Below are 25,201 nucleotides of genomic sequence, written 5' to 3'. Positions count from 1 at the left end.
AGTCTGCAACTGGGCTCATGAAAGAAAATCTGACATTCATGCTGATGAATTTGAAGGGTTGGTGCCAACCTAGCAGTTCAAAAGCATGCCAGTGCAAGTAGATAAATAGGTTCCACTGTGGTGCATAGCATGGGGGCTGTGGCCCCAGGCACAATTTTGAAAGGGCGCAAACAGGCACCCCCACAGCAGGTTCCTTCATCAGAGCCTGGCACCATGCCAGAAGGAGCTGCGCTTAATCACTTGATTTGTGTAATCATGTATGTAGCATTAAGCACAATTAAGTTACCATAAAAAGATTGGTTCACCATCAACTGAAATGGTGATTTCTGAGGTCAGTTATCTGAGGTGACTACTAGTAATCCAAATATGTCCAGAGAAACTGCTCTTGCCCCCAACTCTCCTCCCTAGAGCTTGTGATTTGCAAAAGGGGTTGAGCCGCAGCTGCCGTTCTTCAACAAATTACAGGTAGGTCACATGTCTAATAAGGAATAATTTTCTCCTTACTGCACAATCTGCTACTGAGAAAATTGGGAGAAAATCAGACTAAATGATCATAATGGCCCCTTGTGCAGGAGGAAGCGGTGTGGAATTTCTCCTAGTATCCTTATAGAAGAATAAATGGACACACACACACACACACACACATTCATGTAATTTAAATGGATTGATTTTATTTGGACATTTTCACCCTTTGCATGTGCAAACCAAACATTATATTTACAAAAACTATACTAATATAGTTTTTGATAATATAGAGAGCATAATCTCTTTCTTTTTCAGTCTGTAACTTCTGGGATTTTTTGAAAAAGAGCAGAGTGAAATATTAATGCATTTGCATATTTTCAAAATTTAAATTATGAGCTACTGGTACCTAGCAGCATAACCAGTGTTTTCCCTTAGGGGTACCCAAGGGTACGCAGTACCGGCACCTCTTTTGTTGTTGTTAAAAAGTGTGGCACTTACTGTAACAACTTCATGGTGAGTACCGGCACCTCTTTTTCTAGGAAAAAAGCATTGAATTTTTTATTCACTTAGTCACCATTGCTAATAAATATCTATAAAGACTTGAAAGTGTTTTTATTTGATACCTAGTTCTGAATTACATACTGCAAAGTTGCTATCTGCTAGTTGTTACTCACAACATGCACATATTTTAGTGTATGCTAAATTCTATATTGTAAGGTCCACTGTGGTTTCATTTCTGTTCATGGAACCTTCTTTCTCTCTCTCTCTCTCTCTAACTTCATTATTCGTTTGGGATTTGAGGCCAACCTTTATTCACTTTAGCACCTTTATGAGGGAGCCCTATTTCAGAATGCAAATCTATAACTGCCCTGAATGATTTGCTTTCAAATTACAAGTTAATAATAAAAAAAATTATTTATACCCCGCCCTCCCCAGCCAGATAAAAATTTATTTATACCCCGCCCTCAGGGCAGCTAAAAGCAGTAAAATTACAATAAAAACATAAGGGGGGGAGCAATTTAAAATACAGGTTAAAATGCAATTTTAAATGCAGCCTCATTTTAAAAGTAGCCCATGGATCAAAACCGTAAGGGGAGGGAAACATAAGGGTCAGACTGAGTCCAAACCAAAGGCCAGGCGGAACAGCTCTGTCTTGCAGGCCCTGTGGAAAGATGTCAAGTCCCACAGAGCCCTAGTCTCTTGTGACAGAGCGTTCCACCAAGTCGGGGCCAGAAGTGAAAGGATCCTGGCCTTAGTTGAGACCAATCTAATCACCTTGCGGCTTGGGACCTCCAAAGTGTTGTCATTTGTGGACCTTAAGGTCCTCCATGGGGCATACCAGGAGAGACGGGCCCGTAGGTATGTGGGTCCTAGGCCGAGTAGGGCTTTAAAGGTCAAAACCAGCACCTTAAACTTGAACCTGTACTCCACCGGAAGCCAGTGCAGTTGGTAAAGCACTGGATGAATGTGATCCCATGGCAAGGACCCCATAAGGAGTCTCGCTGCAGCATTCTGCACCCGCTGGAGTTTCTGGGTCAGCTTCAAAGGCAGCCCCGCGTAGAGCGAGTTACAATAATCATGCCTGGAGGTGACCGTCACATGGATCACTGTGGCCAGATCAGGGCGAGAAAGGTAAGGGGCCAACTGCTTAATACGACGGAGATGGAAAAACCTGTTAAAGAAACAGGTTTGAAGCGTTGTAAGTTCAAAACTTACAGTGACAATAAATTGCATTCAGTTAAGGCAGCCTTACAGCAGTTAAGTGAATAAAGATACTTCTGTCACATTAAGATAAAATATATTCAGATGATATAACAAGCTTTTTTTGTGACGAGAGTGCAGAAAGTGGACTTGGGAATTTTAGAAAGCTGTGCTTTAGGCAGGTACAGTCACTGCAAAATATAGGAACAACTTGACCTACAAAAAGACTGAGCGATAAATGATTTAAAAACCCACCACTCCTAAAGCTATATAGTGTTCAGTCTGTTTCATACAGCAATGCAGTTATCTTCCTGGTGTTCACATTTCATAAACACTGGGCATAACATATTTAGAGTAAAAGAAGGGGAAACATTGCAAATTCCAAACCATCATTCTATGTGCATTGTAAAAGAGAGAGAGAAGAGCTGTGTAGAACTAGGTAACACTGTAAATTCAGAAACTGGGTAAGTACATTGAAGTTCTACCCTCTGCCAGAAGTCCTCATGTTTTGTCTTGTTACCAGGATGTGATTTACTGATTCCATTCTTTGGATTCTCGTTTTATTCTCACCTGTGGGGAAAAATGCACAGCAAAAATGCACACTAGTGACTGTGATACCAAACCATATTAGAAGTCTGGAGTGCTGCATCCAGTTAAGCTGTGGGGATTGATTTTGTTGGAACATTCTCTGGACCATGGTTTGCAGTTTTAATGTCCATGTTTGGGTCATTCCCTGAAACCGTTGATATCTGATTAGCCTTGCCAAGATTCTTAATGATGTTGATGTTGTTTTTGGCAGTTTCTACAAAGCTGTTCTCAAGCAACCAACCATCTGAGTCACACTGCGGATCACCCAGGAGGAGAACATTCCTCATTGCTGTTTGAAGGTAACGAACTCCAGTAAGCACAGACAGCTAGAGAGAGAAAAAGAACCAAATTAACATTACAAACCATTAACCAATGAAAAAAAAGAAAGAAACACTTATTAAGAATACTGTTATGACCACTGGGAACTGGAATTGCTTAGTGTTGCAATTCTGTTCTTTGTATTTAAATTATTTACTATTAATGTTTTAATGTTAGGCTTAATGGAATATTGTAGCAATGAATTTCTTGGCTTTCTCAAATTTTATTATACACTAAAAGATGAGGATTTCCAAGTGAAGCATGCTACCAGCGCAGCTAGGTGGTGTCATGCTTTATCTTACATAAAAGGTGGGATATGGCTCACTGAGGTACGTGGGTGGCGCTGTGGTCTAAACCACAGAGCCTAGGGCTTGCCAATCAGAAGGTTGGCGGTTCAAATCCCCACGACAGGGTGAGCTCCTGTTGTTCGGTCCCAGCTCCTGCCCACCTAGCAGTTCGAAAGCATGTCAAGTGCAAGTAGATAAATAGGTACTGCTCCGGCGGGAAGGTAAACGGCGTTTCCGTGCGCTGCTCTGGTTCGCCAGAAGCGGTTTAGTCATGCTGGCCACATGACCCGGAAGCTGTCTGCAGACAAACGCCGGCTCCCTCGGCATATAGAGCGAGATGAGCACCATAACCTCAGAGTCGTCCGCGACTAGACCTAATGGTCAGGGGTACTTTTACCTTTACCTTTACCGCTCATTGACAGAGCGTCTGCTTTGCATGCAGAGGATACCAGGTTCAATCCCCAACATGTCCAGATAGAACTGGAAAGGAACACTGTTTGAAATCCTAGAGATCCACAACCAAGTCAGTGTAGACAATACTGAGCTAGATGAAGCATATGGTATGAAGCAGCTTCTTATATTCCATTCTCTCCCAGGACCTCCACAATGGCCCTCCAATATTCCTCTCCTCTCTCTCTCTCTCTCTCTCTCTCTCTCTCTCTCCTTCTCCTCCCTCCCTCTCAAAAGACAAACTAGCCAACTGAGAATTAGCAAAACAAAACACAGCACTGATTTTGAGTATTTTCTGCCTCAATCCCTTTCGTACAATTTCGGCCCTTCAGACCTAAAGGAGTGTCTCCACCCTCATTGCTCAGCCCAGACACTGAGGTCCAGTTCCATGAGCCTTCTGGTTCTGCGAGAAGTGAGGTTACAGGGAACCAGGCAGAGGGCCCTCTTGGTAGTGGCGCCTGCCCTGTGGAACGCCCTCCCATCAAATGTCAAGGAAATAAACAACTATCTGACTTTTAGAAGACATCAAGCATAAAAAAAACTTCCCTATACAGGGCTGCCTTCAGATGTTTGATGTCTTACTATGTTTTGATTTGTTGGAAGGTGCCCAGAGTGGCTGGGCAACCCAGTCAGATGGTTGATATATAAATAATAATAATAATAATAATAATAATAATAATAATAATAATAATTTATTATGTCTCCTTTTGGTTCACTTTTCTGTGCATTATCTGAATGTATGAACCCCAGGTACATAGAATCATAGAATCATAGAGTTGGAAGAGACCACAAGGGCCATCGAGTCCAACCCCCTGCCAAGCAGGAAACACCATCAGAGCACTCCTGACATATGGTTGTCAAGCCTCTGCTTAAAGACCTCCAAAGAAGGAGACTCCACCACACTCCTTGGCAGCAAATTCCACTGTCGAACAGCTCTTACTGTCAGGAAGTTCTTCCTAATGTTTAGGTGGAATCTTTTTTCTTGTAGTTTGGAACCATTGCTCCGTGTCCGTTTCTCTGGAGCAGCAGAAAACAACCTTTCTCCCTCCTCTATGTGACATCCTTTTATATATTTGAACATGGCTATCATATCACCCCTTAACCTCCTCTTCTCCAGGCTAAACATGCCCAGCTCCCTTAGCCGTTCCTCATAAGGCATCGTTTCCAGGCCTTTGACCATTTTGGTTGCCCTCCTCTGGACACGTTCCAGTTTGTCAGTGTCTTTCTTGAACTGTGGTGCCCAGAACTGGACACACTACTCCAGGTGAGGTCTGACCAGAGCAGAATACAGTGGCACTATTACTTCCCTTGATCTAGATGCTATACTCCTATTGATGCAGCCCAGAATTGCATTGGCTTTTTTAGCTGCCGCGTCACACTGTTGGCTCATGTCAAGTTTGTGGTCAACCAAGACTCCTAGATCCTTTTCACATGTACTGCTCTCAAGCCAGGTGTCACCCATCTTGTATTTGTGCCTCTCCTTTTTTTTGCCCAAGTGCAATACTTTACATTTCTCCCTGTTAAAATTCATCTTGTTTGTTTTGGCTCAGTTCTCTAATCTGTCAAGATCGTTTTGAAGTGTGATCCTGTCCTCTGGGGTGTTAGCCACCCCTCCCAGTTTGGTGTCATCTGCAAATTTGATCAGGATACCCTTGAGTCCATCATCCAAGTCGTTGATAAATATGTTGAATAAGACCGGGCCCAAGACAGAACCCTGTGGCACCCCACTAGTCACTCTTCTCCAGGATGAAGAGGAACCATTGATGAGCACCCTTTGGGTTCGGTCAGTCAGCCAGTTACAAATCCACTGAGTGGTAGCATAGTCAAGTCCGCATTTTACCAGCTTCTTTACAAGAATATCATGGGGCACCTTGTCAAATGCCTTGCTGAAATCAAGGTAGGCTACATCCACTGCGTTCCCTTCATCTACCAGGCTTGTAATTCTGTCAAAAAACGAGATCAGGTTAGTCTGACACGACTTATTTTTCAGAAATCCATGCTGACTATTGGTGATCACAGCATTCCTTTCTAGGTGCTCACAGACTGTTTGCTTAATGATCTGCTCCAGAATCTTCCCTGGTATTGATGTCAGACTGACTGGGCGGTAATTATTTGGGTCCTCTCTTTCCCCCTTTTTGAAAATAGGGACAACATTTGCCCTCCTCCAGTCTGCCGGGACTTCGCCTGTTGTCCAGGAATTCTCAAAGATGACTGCCAGTGGTTCTGAGATCACATCTGCCAGTTCTTTTAATACTCTTGGATGCAGTTCATCTGGCCCTGGAGACTTGAATACATCTAAACTAGCCAAGTATTCTTGTACTATCTCCTTAGTTATTCTGGGCTGTGTTTCCTCTGCTGAATCATTTGCTCCAAATTCTTCAGGTCGGGCATTGTTTTCTTTATCGGAGAAGACTGAGGCAAAGAAGGCATTGAGGAGTTCAGCCCTTTCTGTGTCCCCTATTTGCATTTCACCATCTTCTCCTCTGAGTGACCCCACTGTTTCTTTGTTCTTCCTTTTGCTACGAACATACCCATAAAAGCCTTTTTTGTTGCTTTTAACCTCTCTAGCAAGCCTGAGTTCATTCTGTGCTTTAGCTTTTCTGACTTTGTGTCTACACGTGCTGGCTATTTGTTTGAATTCCTCTTTGGTGGTTTCCCCCCCTTTTCCATTTTTTGTACACATCCTTTTTTAATCTTAACTCAGTTAAAAGTTCTTTAGATAGCCACCCTGGCTTCTTTAGGCACCTTCCATGTTTCCGTCTCATTGGTATTGCCTGAAGTTGTGCTTTTACTATCTCCCTACATTTGAGACCCTTAATTGTTTTCAGAATGGTAAGTCTGGGGTAATTTAGACATTGTCCCAATGCCAACTGAAAATTTTAGGAATTATCTAGTAGCCAGGGTACTGTTATTGTACTTTTAGTCTTCAGCTAGAACCTTTTCTGCCTTGATGTAGCTTTGCAACAAGCATAGTAAGGGATAAAATTGCTGGTATTTTTGGATGCCCCAGACTCAAAAGGTCACTGTTACTTGTAAGCATCATCGGACATAAGAAGCTTTTATTTGTCACAGTCTTGTTATTTGCCCTACATTAAAGGAGACCGTGAAAAGGAGAGGTGTGCTGTTGGAATGTCCTGTTCCCTCCTCCCCAAAAAGAACAAGCTGATGAATTTTAAGGAATCTTATTCTTATCTACTTTAAAGCCTGATGAATATTTTATACTGCATGTTATTTCCTCCATAAACAGTGATTTATATATATATATTTAAAAAACCATCAATTCTATTATATATATATATATATATATACACACACACACACACACACACACACACACACACACCCCAACAATTCATATATATATATATATATATATATATATATATATATTTGCTTTCGTAGATTTTCACGGGTACAGGAATGCAGGTTTTGGTGTCCTCGGGTGTCTTCCCGTGTAAAAGTTGGGGTGTCTAGGCGACGTTTCGACGAGGTCTCACTCGTCATCTTCAGGCTGGTGCTTTCGGCTTCTTGTTACTGGAACAGAGCAGGATCTCAGTGTTTGAGTTCCTATAAATACTGTAGAGGCACTACAGATAAAATTAGCAAAATCCTCCATAAACACAATATCAAAACAGCCTTTTGCACCAACCAAAAAATAGCCAATATCCTCAGAAACCCCAAGGATAAAATCCAGTTGGAAAACCAAGGGATCTATGAAATACCCTGCAAAGTCTGCCCAGCCACGTACATTGGACAAACAAACGGATGAATAAATGCACGTATCGCAGAACACAAGAATGCCGTCAAAAAAGAAGAAAAAACTTCCTCTCTTTTCCAACACATGAAAGAAACAGGACACGAAATTAATTTTGCAGATTCCAAATTGCTCTTTAACACGGAACATCACCACAAGAGAATAATCATGGAAGCCATCGAGATAGAGAAACACCCTCACAACATGAACAAGCGTGACGACACATCCCGCTTGCCAGACATCTGGAAATTAGCCCTCCCCACAAAAACTGACACCAGATCCAGAGGCACACAGAACGCCAACACCAATCAACCACACCAGACCCAAACCCAGACCCTCTCCACAGATGAATTACAGACACCATCCAGTAGCCAATCCATGGTGGCACCTCCGGATGCTGCACCCCCCTGCAATCCCTACACAGACCTGGCTGACACAAGCCACAAAACCACAGCTCGCCCCTATACACGAAGCCAAGCCAGAGCACAACTAAGTACAGTACAGCCATCTTCTCAGGAAAACTCTTCACAAAGTTCAAGAGGTCAAGACACAAAGACTTTAACAACTAATCCACACCTAATGACCCACCTAAGTGGTACTCAGGATATCACTCAAGAAATCACTCAAGATATCTCTCAAGTAATTAAGGAACAAAAGAAGATAAGGCACACTAGCCTGGGAACTTCCTCTCTGCCCAGAACATTGGAGGCTATACACCACACCCCCTCTACAGTATTTATAGGAACTCAAACACTGAGATCCTGCTCTGTTCCAGTAACAAGAAGCCGAAAGCACCAGCCTGAAGATGACGAGTGAGACCTCGTCGAAACGTCGCCTAGACACCCCAACTTTTACACGGGAAGACACCCGAGGACACCAAAACCTGCATTCCTGTACCCGTGAAAATCTACGAAAGCAAATATCTTACCTCTACGGGGAGGAAACCTTCCAGCTGACAAGAACCTACGAGAAACTAGAAGTCCGAAGAGCCACCATCTTATGTGATCTCTTGTTCCTACGCAACTGCCGAGACAACAACTTAATTCCCACATGCTTCCAACTTAAATTCCATTCTAAAACCCCAGCCACCGAAAGGATCCTGAAACGAACTGAACTATCCCTAATCAGAAACGAACTACACAAGAAAAGATACCTACTAGACCAAACCAACAAAGATCTACTCACTCTTCACCTCAAACTCTGTAACAAAATCCACCCTGCACTCTGGGACAAATGCAAACAACTAGCCGTCTGGAGAGCTGAAACGGAGACCTCACATAAGACAGACACACACACCAACAAACTCCACAAACTAGAGAAACGCCAGAAGCCCAGCCACCCTCCACAGCAACCCATGAAACAAACAGTACATAACATATCAGACAGGATCCTCACCACAACTGAAACCAAAGTACTCTCCAAAGGTTTCAACTTTGCAGTCGCCCCGAGACGCATCCCCACGGAAAACATCATATGCGGAGTCGAAGCTAGCCTAACCAAAATCAACCCAGATGAAGCCAATAAAATCAGACTTGAAGTCACCAACATCCTCTGCTCCAGCAAACCACCCAGAAGCAATTTACACAAAGAAGAACAGAAAGCACTCACCAACCTGAGGAAAGACAACAACATAATCATTCTCCCAGCAGACAAAGGTAATGCCACAGTGGTGATGAACACATCGGACTACCAAGCAAAACTATCAAATCTACTCCAAGATCCTGCCTACAAACCTATAAAAACAGATCCCACCACCTACCTGGAAAAAACCACCAAATCCAAAATAAAAGCCTCTCCTATCAGTGAAGAAATCCAGCTAAGAATCATCCCCAGAGAAAAATCATCCAGATGCCCCAAACTCTACGGCCTCCCCAAGATACACAAAGAAGGAACACCACTCAGACCAATAGTCAGCTCCATAGGCTCACCTCTACAAAATCTCGCTAAATTTCTCGCCAAGCAACTTCAGCCCTATGCAGAATCCATCTCTTCACACGTACCAAACTCCTTCCAGTTCATAGAAACAATCAAGAAGCAAAACCTACATCCTAATGACCTACTTGTGAGCTTCGATGTTGTATCTCTCTTCACACAAGTGCCCATTAATGAAGCCTTGACAGCTATTCAAAACAAATACAATCCCCCCGAATACATCTTGGACCTGACCAACCACTGCCTAACCAACACGTACTTCATCCACAATGGACAAAGATACAAACAGATAGAAGGAGCACCTATGGGATCACCCCTCTCACCGGTCATCGCAAACCTGTACATGGAACACTTTGAAACCAATGCTTTAGACAAGTCAGAACACAAACCCAAACTTTGGCTCAGATATGTTGACGACACCTTTGTAATTTGGCCACACGGGAAAGAAAAACTGGATAGCTTCCTCACACATCTCAACAACTTACACCCCAAAATACAATTCACTATGGAAATAGAAGCCAACAACCAACTTCCCTTCCTTGACGTCCTAATCTACAAAAAACCTGATGGCTCCCTAGGACACACTATCTACCGGAAAAAAAACACACACCAACCGCTACTTACATGCACAATCACACCACCACCCTGCACAAATAAACTCCGTAGCCAAGACTCTCATCTCCAGAACCAAACGCCTGGCTGACAAAGACCACTTGACAACTGAGTTACAGAATCTCTCAAACGTGTTAATTGCCAATGGATACCAGCAAAACAGGATTACGAAGCTAATCCAAAAGGAAACACCCCCCAAAAACCAAGACACAGAAGAAAACAATGGCATGGCCCTCCTTCCTTATATCAAGGGCACTACAGATAAAATTAGCAAAATCCTCCATAAACACAATATCAAAACAGCCTTTTGCACCAACCAAAAAATAGCCAATATCCTCAGAAACCCCAAGGATAAAATCCAGTTGGAAAACCAAGGGATCTATGAAATACCCTGCAAAGTCTGCCCAGCCACGTACATTGGACAAACAAACAGACGAATAAATGCACGTATCGCAGAACACAAGAATGCCGTCAAAAAAGAAGAAAAAACTTCCTCTCTTTTCCAACACATGAAAGAAACAGGACACGAAATTAATTTTGCAGATTCCAAATTGCTCTTTAACACGGAACATCACCACAAGAGAATAATCATGGAAGCCATCGAGATAGAGAAACACCCTCACAACATGAACAAGCGTGACGACACATCCCGCTTGCCAGACATCTGGAAATTAGCCCTCCCCACAAAAACTGACACCAGATCCAGAGGCACACAGAACGCCAACACCAATCAACCACACCAGACCCAAACCCAGACCCTCTCCACAGATGAATTACAGACACCATCCAGTAGCCAATCCATGGTGGCACCTCCGGATGCTGCACCCCCCTGCAATCCCTACACAGACCTGGCTGACACAAGCCACAAAACCACAGCTCGCCCCTATACACGAAGCCAAGCCAGAGCACAACTAAGTACAGTACAGCCATCTTCTCAGGAAAACTCTTCACAAAGTTCAAGAGGTCAAGACACAAAGACTTTAACAACTAATCCACACCTAATGACCCACCTAAGTGGTACTCAGGATATCACTCAAGAAATCACTCAAGATATCTCTCAAGTAATTAAGGAACAAAAGAAGATAAGGCACACTAGCCTGGGAACTTCCTCTCTGCCCAGAACATTGGAGGCTATACACCACACCCCCTCTACAGTATTTATAGGAACTCAAACACTGAGATCCTGCTCTGTTCCAGTAACAAGAAGCCGAAAGCACCAGCCTGAAGATGACGAGTGAGACCTCGTCGAAACGTCGCCTAGACACCCCAACTTTTACACGGGAAGACACCCGAGGACACCAAAACCTGCATATATATATATATATATGTATATATATAATAAATATATAATATATATATAATATATATATAATAAAACCAACAATTCAATTTTTATATATATATTTAAAAAAACCAACAATTCAAATCTATTCATATTGATTTAGCGAAGGCAACGTAGATTGAGCAAGGATATTGTTGTGTATTTACCAAAATTCTGGATAATGCAGACATCCTCAAATATTTGTTCTCTGCAGTGCTTTTTTTCTTAAAAGATGTTTAGGGGTACTCTCATTTTGACTCAAGAAAATCACCATTTTATAGTTCATATCAGGGAAAATAAATACAGTAAATGGACAAAAGTACAAAGATTCACAAAATGTTTAGGGGTATATGTACCCCTGCATCCCCCCAGAAAAAAGCACTTGTTCTCTGTATTGGGGATTAAACAATTATGACCTTTTGGGGGTTGTTCAACTCCCATCAGCTTCTGGAAGCACAGTCAGAGGTCAAAGATGATGAGAGTTGTAGTCCAGATTTGATTGGGGGCACAGGTTCCTGGTTCCTGCACTGTACAGTATAACACTATATAACGTATAACATGGATGGGGCACCTTTCTTCAGCCTGAGGACTACATTCCCTCAAGGGCAGTCTTCTGGGGTTGCATGAAAATGGTGGATGTAGCCAGACAGAGCAAAAAATGTACAGTATATGACTCCTATCTTGGAGGCTATATTCAAGATATGTGTGAATACCAGAGGTTTCTACACACACACACACACACACACACACACACACACACACACACACCTCTGTCCAGCCAAACAAGAGGCTCCACAGCTCAAGGGCACATTCCAGTCAGCCCAAAGCATTTATGGTGCTTAAACACATCAGGTCCAGTGAGCGTCATTGCCTATGGAGAGCCTCAAGGGTCAGACAGAAAAGCCTGGAGGACTGTGCTGTAATATTTTACCTCAAACAACCAGATGAGGAGCACAGTGATACCGATGGATCTCATGATGTCAGTGTAATAATCCAGTAGGGCTTCCCTGCATCCTCTCATCCAAATATTAAGTTCTTCTGTCATAAAATCATAGTTGTAGTGAGCTGTATTGTTTGTTAGCTGATACTGGATGCAGGGCCGGGGTGAGATTGGGTTGCAACAACTGAAGGGGACTCCATCCACCAAGAACTTTCCATCGACGTTACTTTTTAGGCGGCTGCAACAAGGATGTGGAAAACAGACATTGTGAGAGTAGTAAATAGGTCAGCTTGCTAGTGTGGACACACTCCATCCTTAAAACACATTCAGGGCACATTTCCTCCCCTCAGAGAATTCTGGGCACTGTCGTTTACCCTTACAGTGCCCAGCAATCCTTAACAAACTACAGTGCCCAGAATTATTTGAGGGGGGACAATGTGTTTAAAATGCACTTAAAGGTGTCACCTTTGACCGGATTTAACCGTCCAGATGCATTCAGTCTTCTCCTGTGTTACAGGTACAGATTTCATGCATCTGGTGAAGTGGACTGTAGTCCACAAAAACCAATGCCATAATACATTTGTTAGTCTTTAACAAGTACTTGGTTGATGTTGTTGTTATTGCTATAACAAACTAGCTTAGCTATTCCTCTGGAAACTGGAAAGTTCACTTGGTGCAAAATAGAGTGGCAAGATCCATCACTAGACAACTAGTAGAACAGATCATAAACACATCACTTTTGGAAACAGCTGAATTGGCTGCTGGTTTGTTTCCAAGCAATTTATTTCCTTTCAATTTGCAAGCAGTGCAGACCTGGGTTTCTGAAGGACCCTCTTATTCTGCATGAAACAAACTAGCTGTTAAGCTCTTCCTCATATATCTTTCACTGAATTCCCCCACCTTCTTCTACATCCATTGCAGCAGCCTGGATGTAGAATAGTCCCCCCCCCCCAGTGAGGCTATCCTGGTGCTGACCATAATGTCTCTTTGACACAACTGAAGTCCTTTTCATTTGCCCAGGCCTTTGAGTTATCTTTTCGGTCTTTTACTCTTGAGCTGAATGTGGTTTTTCCTTGTTTGTGATGCTGCTTCTGAATATTTATTGCGTGTGTTTTGATTTATTTTTAGCACTGTTTTAAAACCGAAAGCAGCCATGTAAGTCTTTGGACTAATAGAGTGGGATAATTAAATAGTTTACAATGGTTTTGTTTATTTCTATATGTCAACAGACTAGGTGCTTCTCTTTAAAATTATATTTGTCCTATTTAAATACATTTTCTTTATTAGTTTAACAGCATCACTGTGTGCCCTGAGTAATTATGCCTCTACTTCACTCCTGCCTGGTTACCGTCTTGGATGCCTCCCCTCAAAAATGATATTATAGAGCTGGAAAAGGACAACCAAAATGATCAAGGGCTGGGGCACCTCCCCTATGAGGAAAGCTTATAACATTTGGGGCTTTTTAGTTGAGAGAAAATGTGACTAAGGAGGGCATGACAGAGTGTTTAACAGTATGCATGGCGTAGAGAGGGAGAAGTCATTATTTCTCACATAGTACTAGAACTCAGAGCCATCCAATGTAGCTCAATGGTAGAAGATTCAGGACAGACAAAAAAAAAAGAGCTTCTTCACAGGGCATATATTTAAACTGTGGAATTTGCTTCCACACCACAAGATGTATTGATGAACACAAATTTGGATGGTTTTTTTTAAAGAAGATTAAGCAAATCAATGACAGATAAGGCTAGCCACTGTCAGGGGAAGCTTGCCTCGGAATATCAGTCACTGAAAACCATAAGTGGGAGGACTGCTGTTCTAGTCAGGTCTTACTTGTGAGATTCCCATAAGCATCTGGTTGGCCACTTGAAGAACAGGATGCTGAACTAGATGAGCCTTTGGCCTGATTCAGTTGGGTTGCTCTTAAATTCATTGCTTTCTCTAGGCTACCATGGCATTCCCTAGTGTTTCCCGGTTATAGACTCAGATTCATTTGCTCAACCAAAACTGATTTTATGAGACAACATCAAAAAATATTATACATTTAATACTTACTCTTGAACATCCTTTGAAGCCATATCCAGATAGCGAACTGAGACCCACTGAATTTCGAACCAATCCCTGAAACCGTTGTTTCCACAGCATTGGAATCTGATTTGTAATATGTCAATGGTTTTCTTTAAAAAGCACCTTCCAGGAATGTCTGTGTCCTTGTAGAACTTAATAGCGTCCCTCAGCCCCAGATACAGAGATTCCTCCAGTTCATTTCTCATGGTATAACACATGACAGCACCTACCAAAATGCAGAAGGTGAAGCAGAACGTGCAAACAATATAAGGGAGCATAAACAACTTCCATCGGTTGAATTTGTTGGAGTCTGTGCAATCATAGCAGATTTTACCTCCAAGAAAGTTGATGATGCATGCTACAACCCCTACAGATATTAGCATGTTGGGGACAGAGTTAATATCCCCTTTGCCCATCAACTCACTTCGCTTTCTGAGTTCAATCTTCAGGAAAAGTCCCAGGCTGAACAGAATTACACCGGACACCACAGAAATCCAGTTGAGGATCCACAGGATTTGAGCCAATTTGTCTCTCTTGGTTTTGGTGAATTTTACTCTCAGGACAGCCATGGTCACAGTGTTAGGAAGAGAAGTGTTGCTCAACAAAATATCCTAATCAGATTATCACGATGCACAGGCAAAGGCCTATAGCAGACGCCTGTGAAACAGAAAGAGAGAGAGAGAGAGATTATTGCCTTTCTCCTGTGTATTAATATAACGTGCATTCTAGCATCCTGTATAGCCTCTTAAGATGTTATCCAAGACTTGCAAGAACTTGCAAGTTCTCACGCCAGTCTCACAATGGGGCTATGTCTTTTGAGATATATATGCATTATTTGGAAGTAATTCCCACTGATTTCCATGGAGAATGCTGGTTAGTTCAGGGATGGGGAAACAGTGGCCTTTCAGATGTTGTCACACTCCACTTCTCATCAGCCCTGTTAGCATGGCCAATGGCCGGCGTGGTTGCTGTTGTAGACTCCAATAGCATTGGGGGGGGGGGGTTGATTTGCGGCCAACCCAGTAGGGTAGAAACATATTCCTTTGGGCTCATATGGGCTTCCCAAATGAGATAAGGGGGTTAAAACCAGAAACATAAATCCCATTGGTTTTAACTCCTCACATAAATATTAAAATTACTTAGCTTTCAATGTGATTTGGGAAGTTTCTTCTGAACTGTGCTGAGTCCATGGTTCTGAAACTGATTGAAAGGTGGCAATGTTCTAAGCTTTTATTTTTCTCCTCTATTCAATGTTTTGAAAAAGCACATAATCCAGGGGTAGGCAACCTAAGGCCCGTGGGCCGGATGCGGCCCAATCGCCTTCTCAATCCAGCCCGCGGATGGTCCAGGAATCAGTGTGTTTTTACATGAGTAGAATGTGTGCTTTTATTTAAAATGCATGTCTGGGTTATTTATGGGGCATAGGAATTCGTTCTTTTTTTTCCTCCAAAATATAGTCCAAAATATAGTCCCACATGGTCTGAGGGACAATGGACCAGCCCATGGCTGAAAAAGGTTGCTGACCCCTGATATAATCTCTACAAAAATCCATGGAGCTCTCAGACAAGGAATGGACAGAGTGAGGAATTAATACTTTATTGTCAAAAGTACACTTACAAGTTAGGGAAAGGTATGTCCAACAGTCCTACGTCCTTCAGCTACTTCTAAGTGTGCACCCAATTAGGCAGTTACCGCCACAGGGAGGCTCCGTCCCTGACCTCAGTTTACAGTATGTATCTTCCCCCACCTGAGCTTGCGCACAAGCAGGCAAAGACTCTGCCTCCAAGTACCCTGCTTCTCTTCCTTCTGCTTCAATCCTCTTCTCGTCCTGGGAGACAGTGAGACAGGAGAGACGGGGGCAGGAGGAGGAGGAGGAGGCATGGAAGCCTTGACTCTATACCAGCTTGACCTATCTCTCCCTCCTGCACCTGTTCTTCCCTCTCCAATCCTGCAGCTTCTCCTGCCTCTAACTCTCACCTCCCACTTGTAACAGGCTCCCCCAGATTACTGATCCCTTCTTCCAAGTCAGTCTTCAACTTCCCTTCTCCTGGTGCCCACTCATCACTGGGAGCCAGTGTGGTGTAGTGGTTAAGAGCGGTAGTCTCCTAATCTGGGGAACCGGGTTCGCGTCTCCGCTCCTCCACATGCAGCTGCTGGGTGACCTTGGGCCAGTCACACTTCTGTCTCTCAGCCCCACTCACCTCACAGAGTGTTTGTTGTGGGGGAGGAAGGGAAAGGAGAATGTTAGCCGCTTTGAGACTCCTTAAAGGGAGTGAAAGGCGGGATATCAAATCCAAACTCTTCTTCTTCTTCTTCTTCATCAGTATCCAGCCACCCCTCCTCAGTGTCCAGTCAATCTCTGACACAAAACTAGAATTTCAGAACATGCACCAGATGGAAAAAGTGACGCGGCTGCAGGAGCCCAATTCTCTCATATTGACCTCCCTCAACTATTTCATATTGCTGAAGACTCTTCTTCAGGCATAGGATACTCCGTTTACTTTTCAGCAAGGCTTTGCCTTGACTGTATTTTAAAGGTAAATTAAGTCATATTTTTGGTGGAAGATGTAATAGAAAACATAATTGCCAACTGTTTAAAACATGTATCAGCAGCCAGTTGTACTTTAAAATGAAAAGCTGTATATAGGCTATGAGGCCCTATAAGAAATATGCTCTTTCAAATTGCTTAATTCCATATCTCTAACAACTCGCAATGGATTGCAATATGAGACATGATTTTGTTTCCCATGACATTAATGTACTGCCTTTGAAAACAAGTTAAACTGCTTCAACTTTTTAATGTTATTTTTTTGTAAATATCCACTGCAATGTTACGAATATAAGAAGAGGCTGGATCACACCAAAGGCCTATCTAGTCCGCATGCTGTTTTCACAGTGACTGACCAGATGCCTGAGGAAAGCCTGAAAGCATGACCTGAGCACAATAGCACTTTTCCCACTGGTTTACCCAGCTGCTAGGACACAGGCAACTCTCAGTTTGTGTATGTACCATGCATGCACGACCGTGGGCCATGTTCGGCACTGGAAGAGGGTGGAATGGGTTTATGCATGCTCTGCGTGAGGACCCGGAATGTAATCCCTACGTAAATAGGATGTTGCCTGTACTGCCTTTGTTAGTGGAGGCAGAATATAGACACCATGGCTAGTAGCAATTGATAGACCATTAATTTGTCTAATTCTCCTTTAAAACAATCCAAATTGGTGGTCCTCACTACTACATCCAGTGGAAGCAAGTTCCATAGTTTATGTTATGTAGTGAAGTTTCACCCTGGGCCAGCAGGGGGATACTGTATATAGTTTTCAATCAGGTCTGTAGATAGTTTTCCCTCAGGTCCGCGTCAGTTATTTTAGGCGGGAACTCTGGGCTGTTGTTGTTACAATGTTGACAGCCGGCTGCCTATAAAAGCAGGCCGGCTGAGCTGTTTGCAGTCAGTTCTATTCCAGCTTACGAAATAAAGAGCTAGTTGGAGAAATCGCTGTGTCGTCGGCTATGTCAACCCACAACTTAACACTGGCGACGAGGATGGGATTGATGGACATCAGAGCACAGCCAGATGCGGCCAGCCTCTGAACTGAGCTGAATCACTGAGCTGAATCACAGAGCGAAATCACAGAGCGAAATCACTGGACAGAACCAATTCAGAGCTGACTGTTCTGGCTAGAGCACTGTGTTCCATCCATCGCCCTTCACGCCGGCATCGGAATCATGGCTTCACTTGTGCCTCTACCGCCGTTTGCGCCAGCCTCTGAATCATGGGATTCCTACCTCGCTCGGTTCGACTGCTACCTCCAAGCCAACGAGCTGACAGCAGTATCAAAGGATCGGAAGCGGGGCCTATTCCTCAGCCTCTGTGGGCCTGAGGTGTTTGAGACGGCCCGAGCATTGGTTGCGCCCGAAGCAGTCCAGGCAACACCATGGGACACGATCCAAGAGAAGCTCCGCAACCACTACGCACCAAAGCCGTCCAAGATTGCTGCCCGCCATGCGTTCTACCACCGGAACCAGGCAGAGGGGGAGTCAATCAACAACTACACCACCGCCCTGCGACAGGCTGCAATGCACTGTGAGTTCCGAGACTTAGACGATGCCCTGATGGATCGAATCGTCTGCGGGGTCCGGGACATCCATCTGCAACGGCGTCTCCTCGCCAAGCCAGACCTCACGCTGCAGAAAGCCATTGAGGAGGCTGTAGCCTCAGAAGCTGCTGAACGCTCCGCCCAGGAGATCCGCAAGTGCAGCAGCCCGCGTCTTGCTAGGGAGCCAGTTCCGGTGCATCATGAAGAGGCCAGCAGTGATGAGGCATCCTCCAGTGAAGGCGATGACGTGCACCAGACAAAGCGGGAGCGCAGGAAGTTCCAACAGAAGTCCAAGGGCCAACCGGAATGTGCCGGCTGCGGAGGCAACCATTCCCGTGCCAAGTGTCGATTCAGAGACACCATCTGTAGGAAGTGTTCCAGAAGGGGCCACATCGCTAAGGTCTGCCGATCGGCTCCGTCTGACACCCCCCCTTCATCGACTCGCAAGTCCAAGCCTTCCCTCCAGTCTGCCAAGGAAAGTTGTTTCGCTCTCACCAACTGCCGCTGCCCGTCTGGAACCACGATTGGCCAAACCGACTCGCCTACGCGACGCAAGCTGAACGTCACGGTGCTCATTGAAGGAGCTCCATGTGACATGGAGATCGACACCGGGTCTGCCCTGTCCATCGTGTCGTGGAGCACCATCAAAAGACTGGTACCCAGAGTGTCCAAAAGGCAACTCGACTCTCACCGCGTACACCTGAGAGACTACCAGGGAAACGACATTCCCGTGGTAGGCGTTGGCCGGTTCCGGATTGCCTTCAAGGATTTTTCGGGCCTGCTCCGGTTGGTGGTGGTCGAAGGTCAGCGGCCAAGCCTCCTAGGGCTAGACTGGTTTGATGCCCTCGGCCTGGAAGTCACCGGCATCAACTGCATCTCTAACGCAGAGACTGAGGGTCTGGTCAAAGACTTTGCCGAGGTTTTTGACGGCACCTTGGGGCAATATACAGGTACGCCCATCTCCTTTAGCCTTGATCCACAAGTCGCCCCCATCAAGCTAAAGCCACGCCGGGTTCCCTTTGCTCTCAAGGCTAAGGTGGACGAACAACTGGACAAACTGATCGCCCAAGGAGTTTTGGAGCCGGTTGACCACGCCAAGTGGGAAACCCCCATCGTCACGCCTGTCAAGCCAGATGGGTCGGTGAGAATCTGCGCTGACTACAAGTGCACGATCAACAAGGCACTTCAGCAGCACGCTTATCCGGTTCCTGTTGTCCAACACCTGCTGCATTCCCTGGGTGAGGGTAAGGTCTTCGCTAAGCTGGACCTTGCCCAAGCCTATCAACAACTGCCAGTCGATGATGCCACTGCTGAAGCCCAGACGATCGTCACCCACCGGGGGGCATTCCGTTGCCGCCGGTTGCAGTTCGGGGTGAGTGTGGCTCCTGGCATCTTCCAAAGCCTTATGGAGCGTCTCCTGCAAGGGCTTCCGGGCGTGGTACCATATTTTGATGACGTCTTGGTGTCTGCAGACTCACACCAGCAGCTGTTCGAGCGCCTCCGTGCCGTGCTGACCAGGTTCCAAGAGGCCGGGCTCAAGGTAAAGAGGGAGAAGTGCCAGATCGCCGTTCCACAGGTAGAGTTCCTGGGCTATCTTATCGATGCCTCCGGCCTTCACCCGACCACATCCAAGATCCGCGCTATCCAGCAGGCCCCCACCCCAAAGAACAAGACGGAGTTGCAGGCATTCCTGGGGCTGCTGAACTTTTATAACATGTTCCTGCCCCACAAAGCCACAGTGGCTGAGCCTCTTCACCGACTCCTTAGTACAAAGACGCCTTGGGCCTGGGGTCATCGGGAGACGGCGGCCTTCAACGCGGTTAAGGCTCTCCTTTCATCAGACAGTGTGCTGGTACAGTACAGTGAATCCAGGCCGCTGGTCCTTGCCTGCGACGCCTCACCTTTTGGCATCGGTGCTGTCCTTAGTCACCGTTTTCCAGATGGAAGAGAAGCACCACTCGCCTACTTTTCCAGGACACTATCTCTGACGGAACGGAATTACAGCCAGCTCGACAAGGAGGCATTGGCACTTGTGGCTGGAGTGAAGAGGTTCCATGAATACCTCTATGGCAGGACTTTTGACCTCATCACTGACCACAAGCCACTCCTGGGCCTCCTCGCCGGTGATCGTCCAACTCCACCGGTCCTCTCGCCACGCATGCTGCGATGGACTGTTTTCCTGGCTGCCTACCACTACCGGCTCATCCATCGCCCGGGGAAATCGATGGGCCATGCTGACGCCCTCAGCCGTTGCCCTCTTCCAGCATTTGTGGAAGACCCGGCTCCAGCTTCATCGCTCCTTCTGATTGAGGATCTTCCGGCAGCGCCTGTATCAGCTGCCACTGTGGCCTCCGCGTCTGCCCAGGATCGCACCATCAGCCGGGTGCTCAACTGGGTGTGGAGGGGGTGGCCACAAGGGCCTTTTGCATCGGAGTTCCAGCCCTTCGCAACCAGACAACATGAACTCTCAGCTCATCGCGGCTGTCTGCTGTGGGGAGACCGCGTCGTGATTCCCCAGGGACTCCGTCAGCGCGTCCTGGAGGCTCTGCACGTTGGCCACCCGGGAATTGTCAAAATGAAGGCGTTGGCTCGGTGTTATGTCTGGTGGCCTAATATGGACGATGCCATCACTGCCTGGGTGTCCGCCTGTCAAGCGTGCCAAGAGTCGAGGCCTGCACCACCGGCAGCTAAGGGACACACCTGGGAGACGCCAAAGACACCCTGGTCGAGGGTGCACATCGATCTGGCTGGCCCCTTTCACGGCCGGACCTTTATGGTAGTGGTGGACGCCTATTCCAAATGGCTGGAGGTCGCCCTGATGCCCTCCACCACTACCGAAGCTGTCATCCGGGTGCTGCGAGGCCTGTTTGCAACGCATGGGTGTCCTGATGTCCTTGTCTCTGACAACGGACCACAGTTCACGTCAGGCACGTTTGAGCGGTATCTTTTGGGACTGGGCATCCGCCATGCCCTAACGGCACCCTTTCATCCATCCAGCAACGGGCAAGCGGAAAGAATGGTGCGCTCGACAAAAGAGGCACTGGCGCGCCTGGACCGGGGAGACTGGCATGAGCGGGTCGCCGAATACTTGTTCGTGCAACACATCACCCCGCATGCGGCCACAGGGAGGAGTCCTGCTGAACTGCTTATGGGCCGCCGCCTCAGGTCACCACTCGACCGGCTACACCCGGACTTTGCCGTGGCTGAACCCCCAGGCTGTGCCAACGCGCCACGGTCATTTGTCCCAGGAAACCAGGTCTTTGCCCGGAACTATGTGGGGGACATTCCTTGGGTGCCAGCCACAGTAGTGGGAGTCACTGGACCTCGCTCGTACCAGGTGGCACTCGAAGACGGACGCTTGTGGCGACGGCACATAGACCAGCTTAGGCACAGGGTTGGGGACTTGGACACTACCGAGGTGCCCCCAACTGCGCTTGCGGCTCCAGAAGAGACACGTACAGATGGCGAGGCCCCACCTACACCTCCCTCGCAAACTGCCAGCGTGGAGCCGAACCAAGCCGCTTCAGAGGGTCTGCCAGACTTACCACAGACTCAGACCACTCCACTTGCGGAGGCTCCACCCACAGCAGCGGATCCAGGGGATTTGGTTCCAACGCCACCTAGGGTCGCACCACAGCCTCAGCAAGAACTGTGTGGCCCTCCGGACTTGGCTACCAGTCCCCGGCGGTCTGGCAGAGTTCCCAAGCGCCCAACTTATTTAAAGGACTATGTTGTTGGACATGTATCACTGTTGGTCTAAGTATGGGAAATGTAACCAATATGCTTTTGTGCCTAATTGAACCATTACGCGTAGTGCTGTATATAAGGAAACCATTACGATTGTAACTAACGCCTTATCTTGGTGGGGAGGGGTGTTATGTAGTGAAGTTTCACCCTGGGCCAGCAGGGGGATACTGTATATAGTTTTCAATCAGGTCTGTAGATAGTTTTCCCTCAGGTCCGCGTCAGTTATTTTAGGCGGGAACTCTGGGCTGTTGTTGTTACAATGTTGACAGCCGGCTGCCTATAAAAGCAGGCCGGCTGAGCTGTTTGCAGTCAGTTCTATTCCAGCTTACGAAATAAAGAGCTAGTTGGAGAAATCGCTGTGTCGTCGGCTATGTCAACCCACAACTTAACAGTTTAACTCTGTACTGCGTGAAGAAGTTCTTCCTTTTGTTTGTTCTGAATCTTCCAACACTCAGCCCATAGTGTTATGAGAGAAGAGGAAAACTTATCCCACTTCACTTTCTTTGCAGCATACAAAACCTTATATACCTCTATCATATTCCCTGTTAGCTGCCTTTTTACTAAACCACTTGATAATTTGGGTTGCCCTTTTCCCGCCCTCTTCCAGTATCCTTTTTAAAATAAGGCAACTAAAACTATACACAGCATTCCAAGTGTTTTCACACCATAGATTTTTTGTAATGGCATTATCTTGGCGGCGTTATCTTCAGTTCCTTTCCTAATGGCCCCTCACATGGAATTCTGATTAAAGCTCTGCTTGATTTAAGCAACATATTGGTTTCTTACTCAAGACACTGTAAAATAAGAAAAGTAAGTCTGACAATGGCAGTTTTATTTTGAACCCTTTCCCCAATGATCCCAAACATGGAATTTGCTTTCTTCGCAGTTGCTGCACAGTGTTGTAATTAATGATAGTTCACCCTGGGTAGGAACTGTATGAGCAGGCTAATCAAGGGTAGGGGGCAATAACATGCAGCACAACTACATCCCACCAAGCAGAGCTGGTGTGGATGGAAAACATCAAGATAGATTTCATAGGCATAAAATTGAAAGGGCTGATGTGTGAACAAAGGCACAAAAATGTGCATACAGAGGAAACAGTGAGCTGCATATGCGCAAACAATGGCAAAAGCTTATATGGCAAAAGATGTGATGGGAAAAGTGCTTTTTTAGGGGCTCATACAAAACTGACAACAAAATAGATTGCTGTTATCCTTTGAGGAGTAGGGCGTGGGAGATAAGAATTCACAAGCACAAGATAATAATTTACCTTATACAGAGAAATGTGCAGGTTTTGTTGCTGTTTGTTGACCGCAGAATTAAATATTTTGCAGTTGCTATAAAAAATTATATGAACTCCAAGATTATATTTTATCTTTCATATACAGTACTTCATATACAGTACTTCTTTATATTTCACCATCTTTTTAAAAAATAGCAAACAATTTATTAACTGTGTGTATATATATTTATATATGTGTGTCATTTAAAAACGAGTGCTCTTTATAGGCACACTAGGAATGGCATTTTTTGAGCAATCAAGCTGCAATTGTGTAACAATGCTCTCTAGTTGAAGCAATTGATTCATGTCATTTGGAATAACTATTCACAGCATTGGGTGCTTATGGAAACTCATGGCCTCCAGCGTTTGTCCTTGAGAGCTCTTCCCTGTCTTCCGTCTGCTTTATGTAATTTAGTTATCATTATTAATCCATTTGCAAAAGCTATTTTCGAAGTATGGACGAACCGGGCACAAAAGCTAGCCCCTCCAATTTCCCCTTTAATCCCAGCTTCAAAATCATTTGTTTTTCTTTGACAAGGAAAAATGTCATCAATTTGCAACATGGGAAAATAGAGGTCTACATGCAATTATGGACTTATTAGATAAAGGTCAGCTTCTCTCAGGGGAGCAACATTTTGCTAAATGTAATAATGCACATATAAAATGGTTCTACCAGATATTTCAGGTGCACCACCTAACTACTAATTCTATCATACAAGCTACTCACATTCTTACACAATTGGATTATCTTATTTATTCCAATTTAGACTGAACAGGAGCCTTTGTCCCAGGCCAAAAAGTATGGAGTACAATTATGCTAGGCAAGGTAAGTGCAATTGTACATTATGATCCACTGGGAAAGTATGTTATGTCTACCTTTATCAGTAACCAGGAACATTTTACTTTTTATTGCAACATCAGATGTAAACCAAGTAACACCGATACCCAATTGCCAAATTTATGGTAAATTAATTTATGCATTGTAAAATACTTTATCCATGTTTGTATTAATTATGAATTAATTATATCCACCGGAAACGATTATTTATAAAATTGTTCTTAAGGAAAATACTACGATTTGTTGAGTTCATTTTGATTTGTTGCCTTGTCAGTTGAAAATCGCTTCAGAATTGCATATATAACATAAGGTACTTTTTGATTTTCCTATTTTTATTTTCTGTTATTATTTGTGTACTGTTATATGTAATCACAGAAAAATTAGGTATGGGCTCAACTATTGATTCTTTGGGTCTTTCAGGAAGACCAATGAGATATAAATATAATAAACAAACTAAAAATATATTTATTAAATGGTCTTTGAGAGAAACAGAGGGTGTATGTACAACTTGGTAGATCGTGAGACTCTTCATCTCAGAGTCATGGGTTCCAACCCCACTTTGGGCAAAAGATTCCTGCATGGCAGGGGGTTGGACTAGATGATCTAGTCCAACTACCAGACTTTTAGAAGACATCTGAAGGCAGCCCTGTTTAGAGAAGCTTTTAATGTTTGATGCATTACTGTTTTTTAATATTTTGTTGGAAGCCGCCCAGAGTGGCTGGGGAAGCCCAGCCAGATGGGCGTGGTATAAATAATAAATTATTATTATTACAGTGGTGCCTCGCAAGACGAAATTAATCTGTT

The 25,201-nt window shown here is 45.0% G+C and overlaps 1 protein-coding gene across 2 annotated transcripts; it reads right to left on the bottom strand.

The window, feature by feature from the left end:
• Positions 1-2,302: 2,302 nt before the first annotated feature.
• LOC309338218 (photoreceptor outer segment membrane glycoprotein 2) lies at positions 2,303-15,175 on the bottom strand. Of its 2 annotated transcripts, XM_081855230.1 has the most exons (4): positions 14,857-15,175; positions 14,421-14,658; positions 12,360-12,606; positions 2,303-3,080 (listed from the first exon to the last, which is right to left on the bottom strand). In XM_081855230.1, the coding sequence occupies exons 1-4, from the start codon at positions 14,999-15,001 to the stop codon at positions 2,820-2,822; spliced, it is 891 nt and encodes a 296-aa protein (XP_081711356.1). In that variant the 5' UTR covers positions 15,002-15,175; the 3' UTR covers positions 2,303-2,819. The 2 variants fall into 2 exon arrangements, with proteins under 2 accessions (XP_081711356.1, XP_081711355.1); XM_081855229.1 differs by having other exon boundaries at positions 14,421-15,175.
• Positions 15,176-25,201: the final 10,026 nt, after the last annotated feature.

The sequence above is a fragment of the Podarcis erhardii genome (genome assembly GCF_964252035.2).
Source record: "Podarcis erhardii genome assembly, chromosome: 1".
Classification (NCBI taxonomy): Eukaryota; Metazoa; Chordata; class Lepidosauria; order Squamata; family Lacertidae; genus Podarcis; species Podarcis erhardii.
The sequence above is the reverse complement of the archived record's forward strand: the minus strand, read 5'-3'. Positions and strand labels throughout refer to the sequence as shown.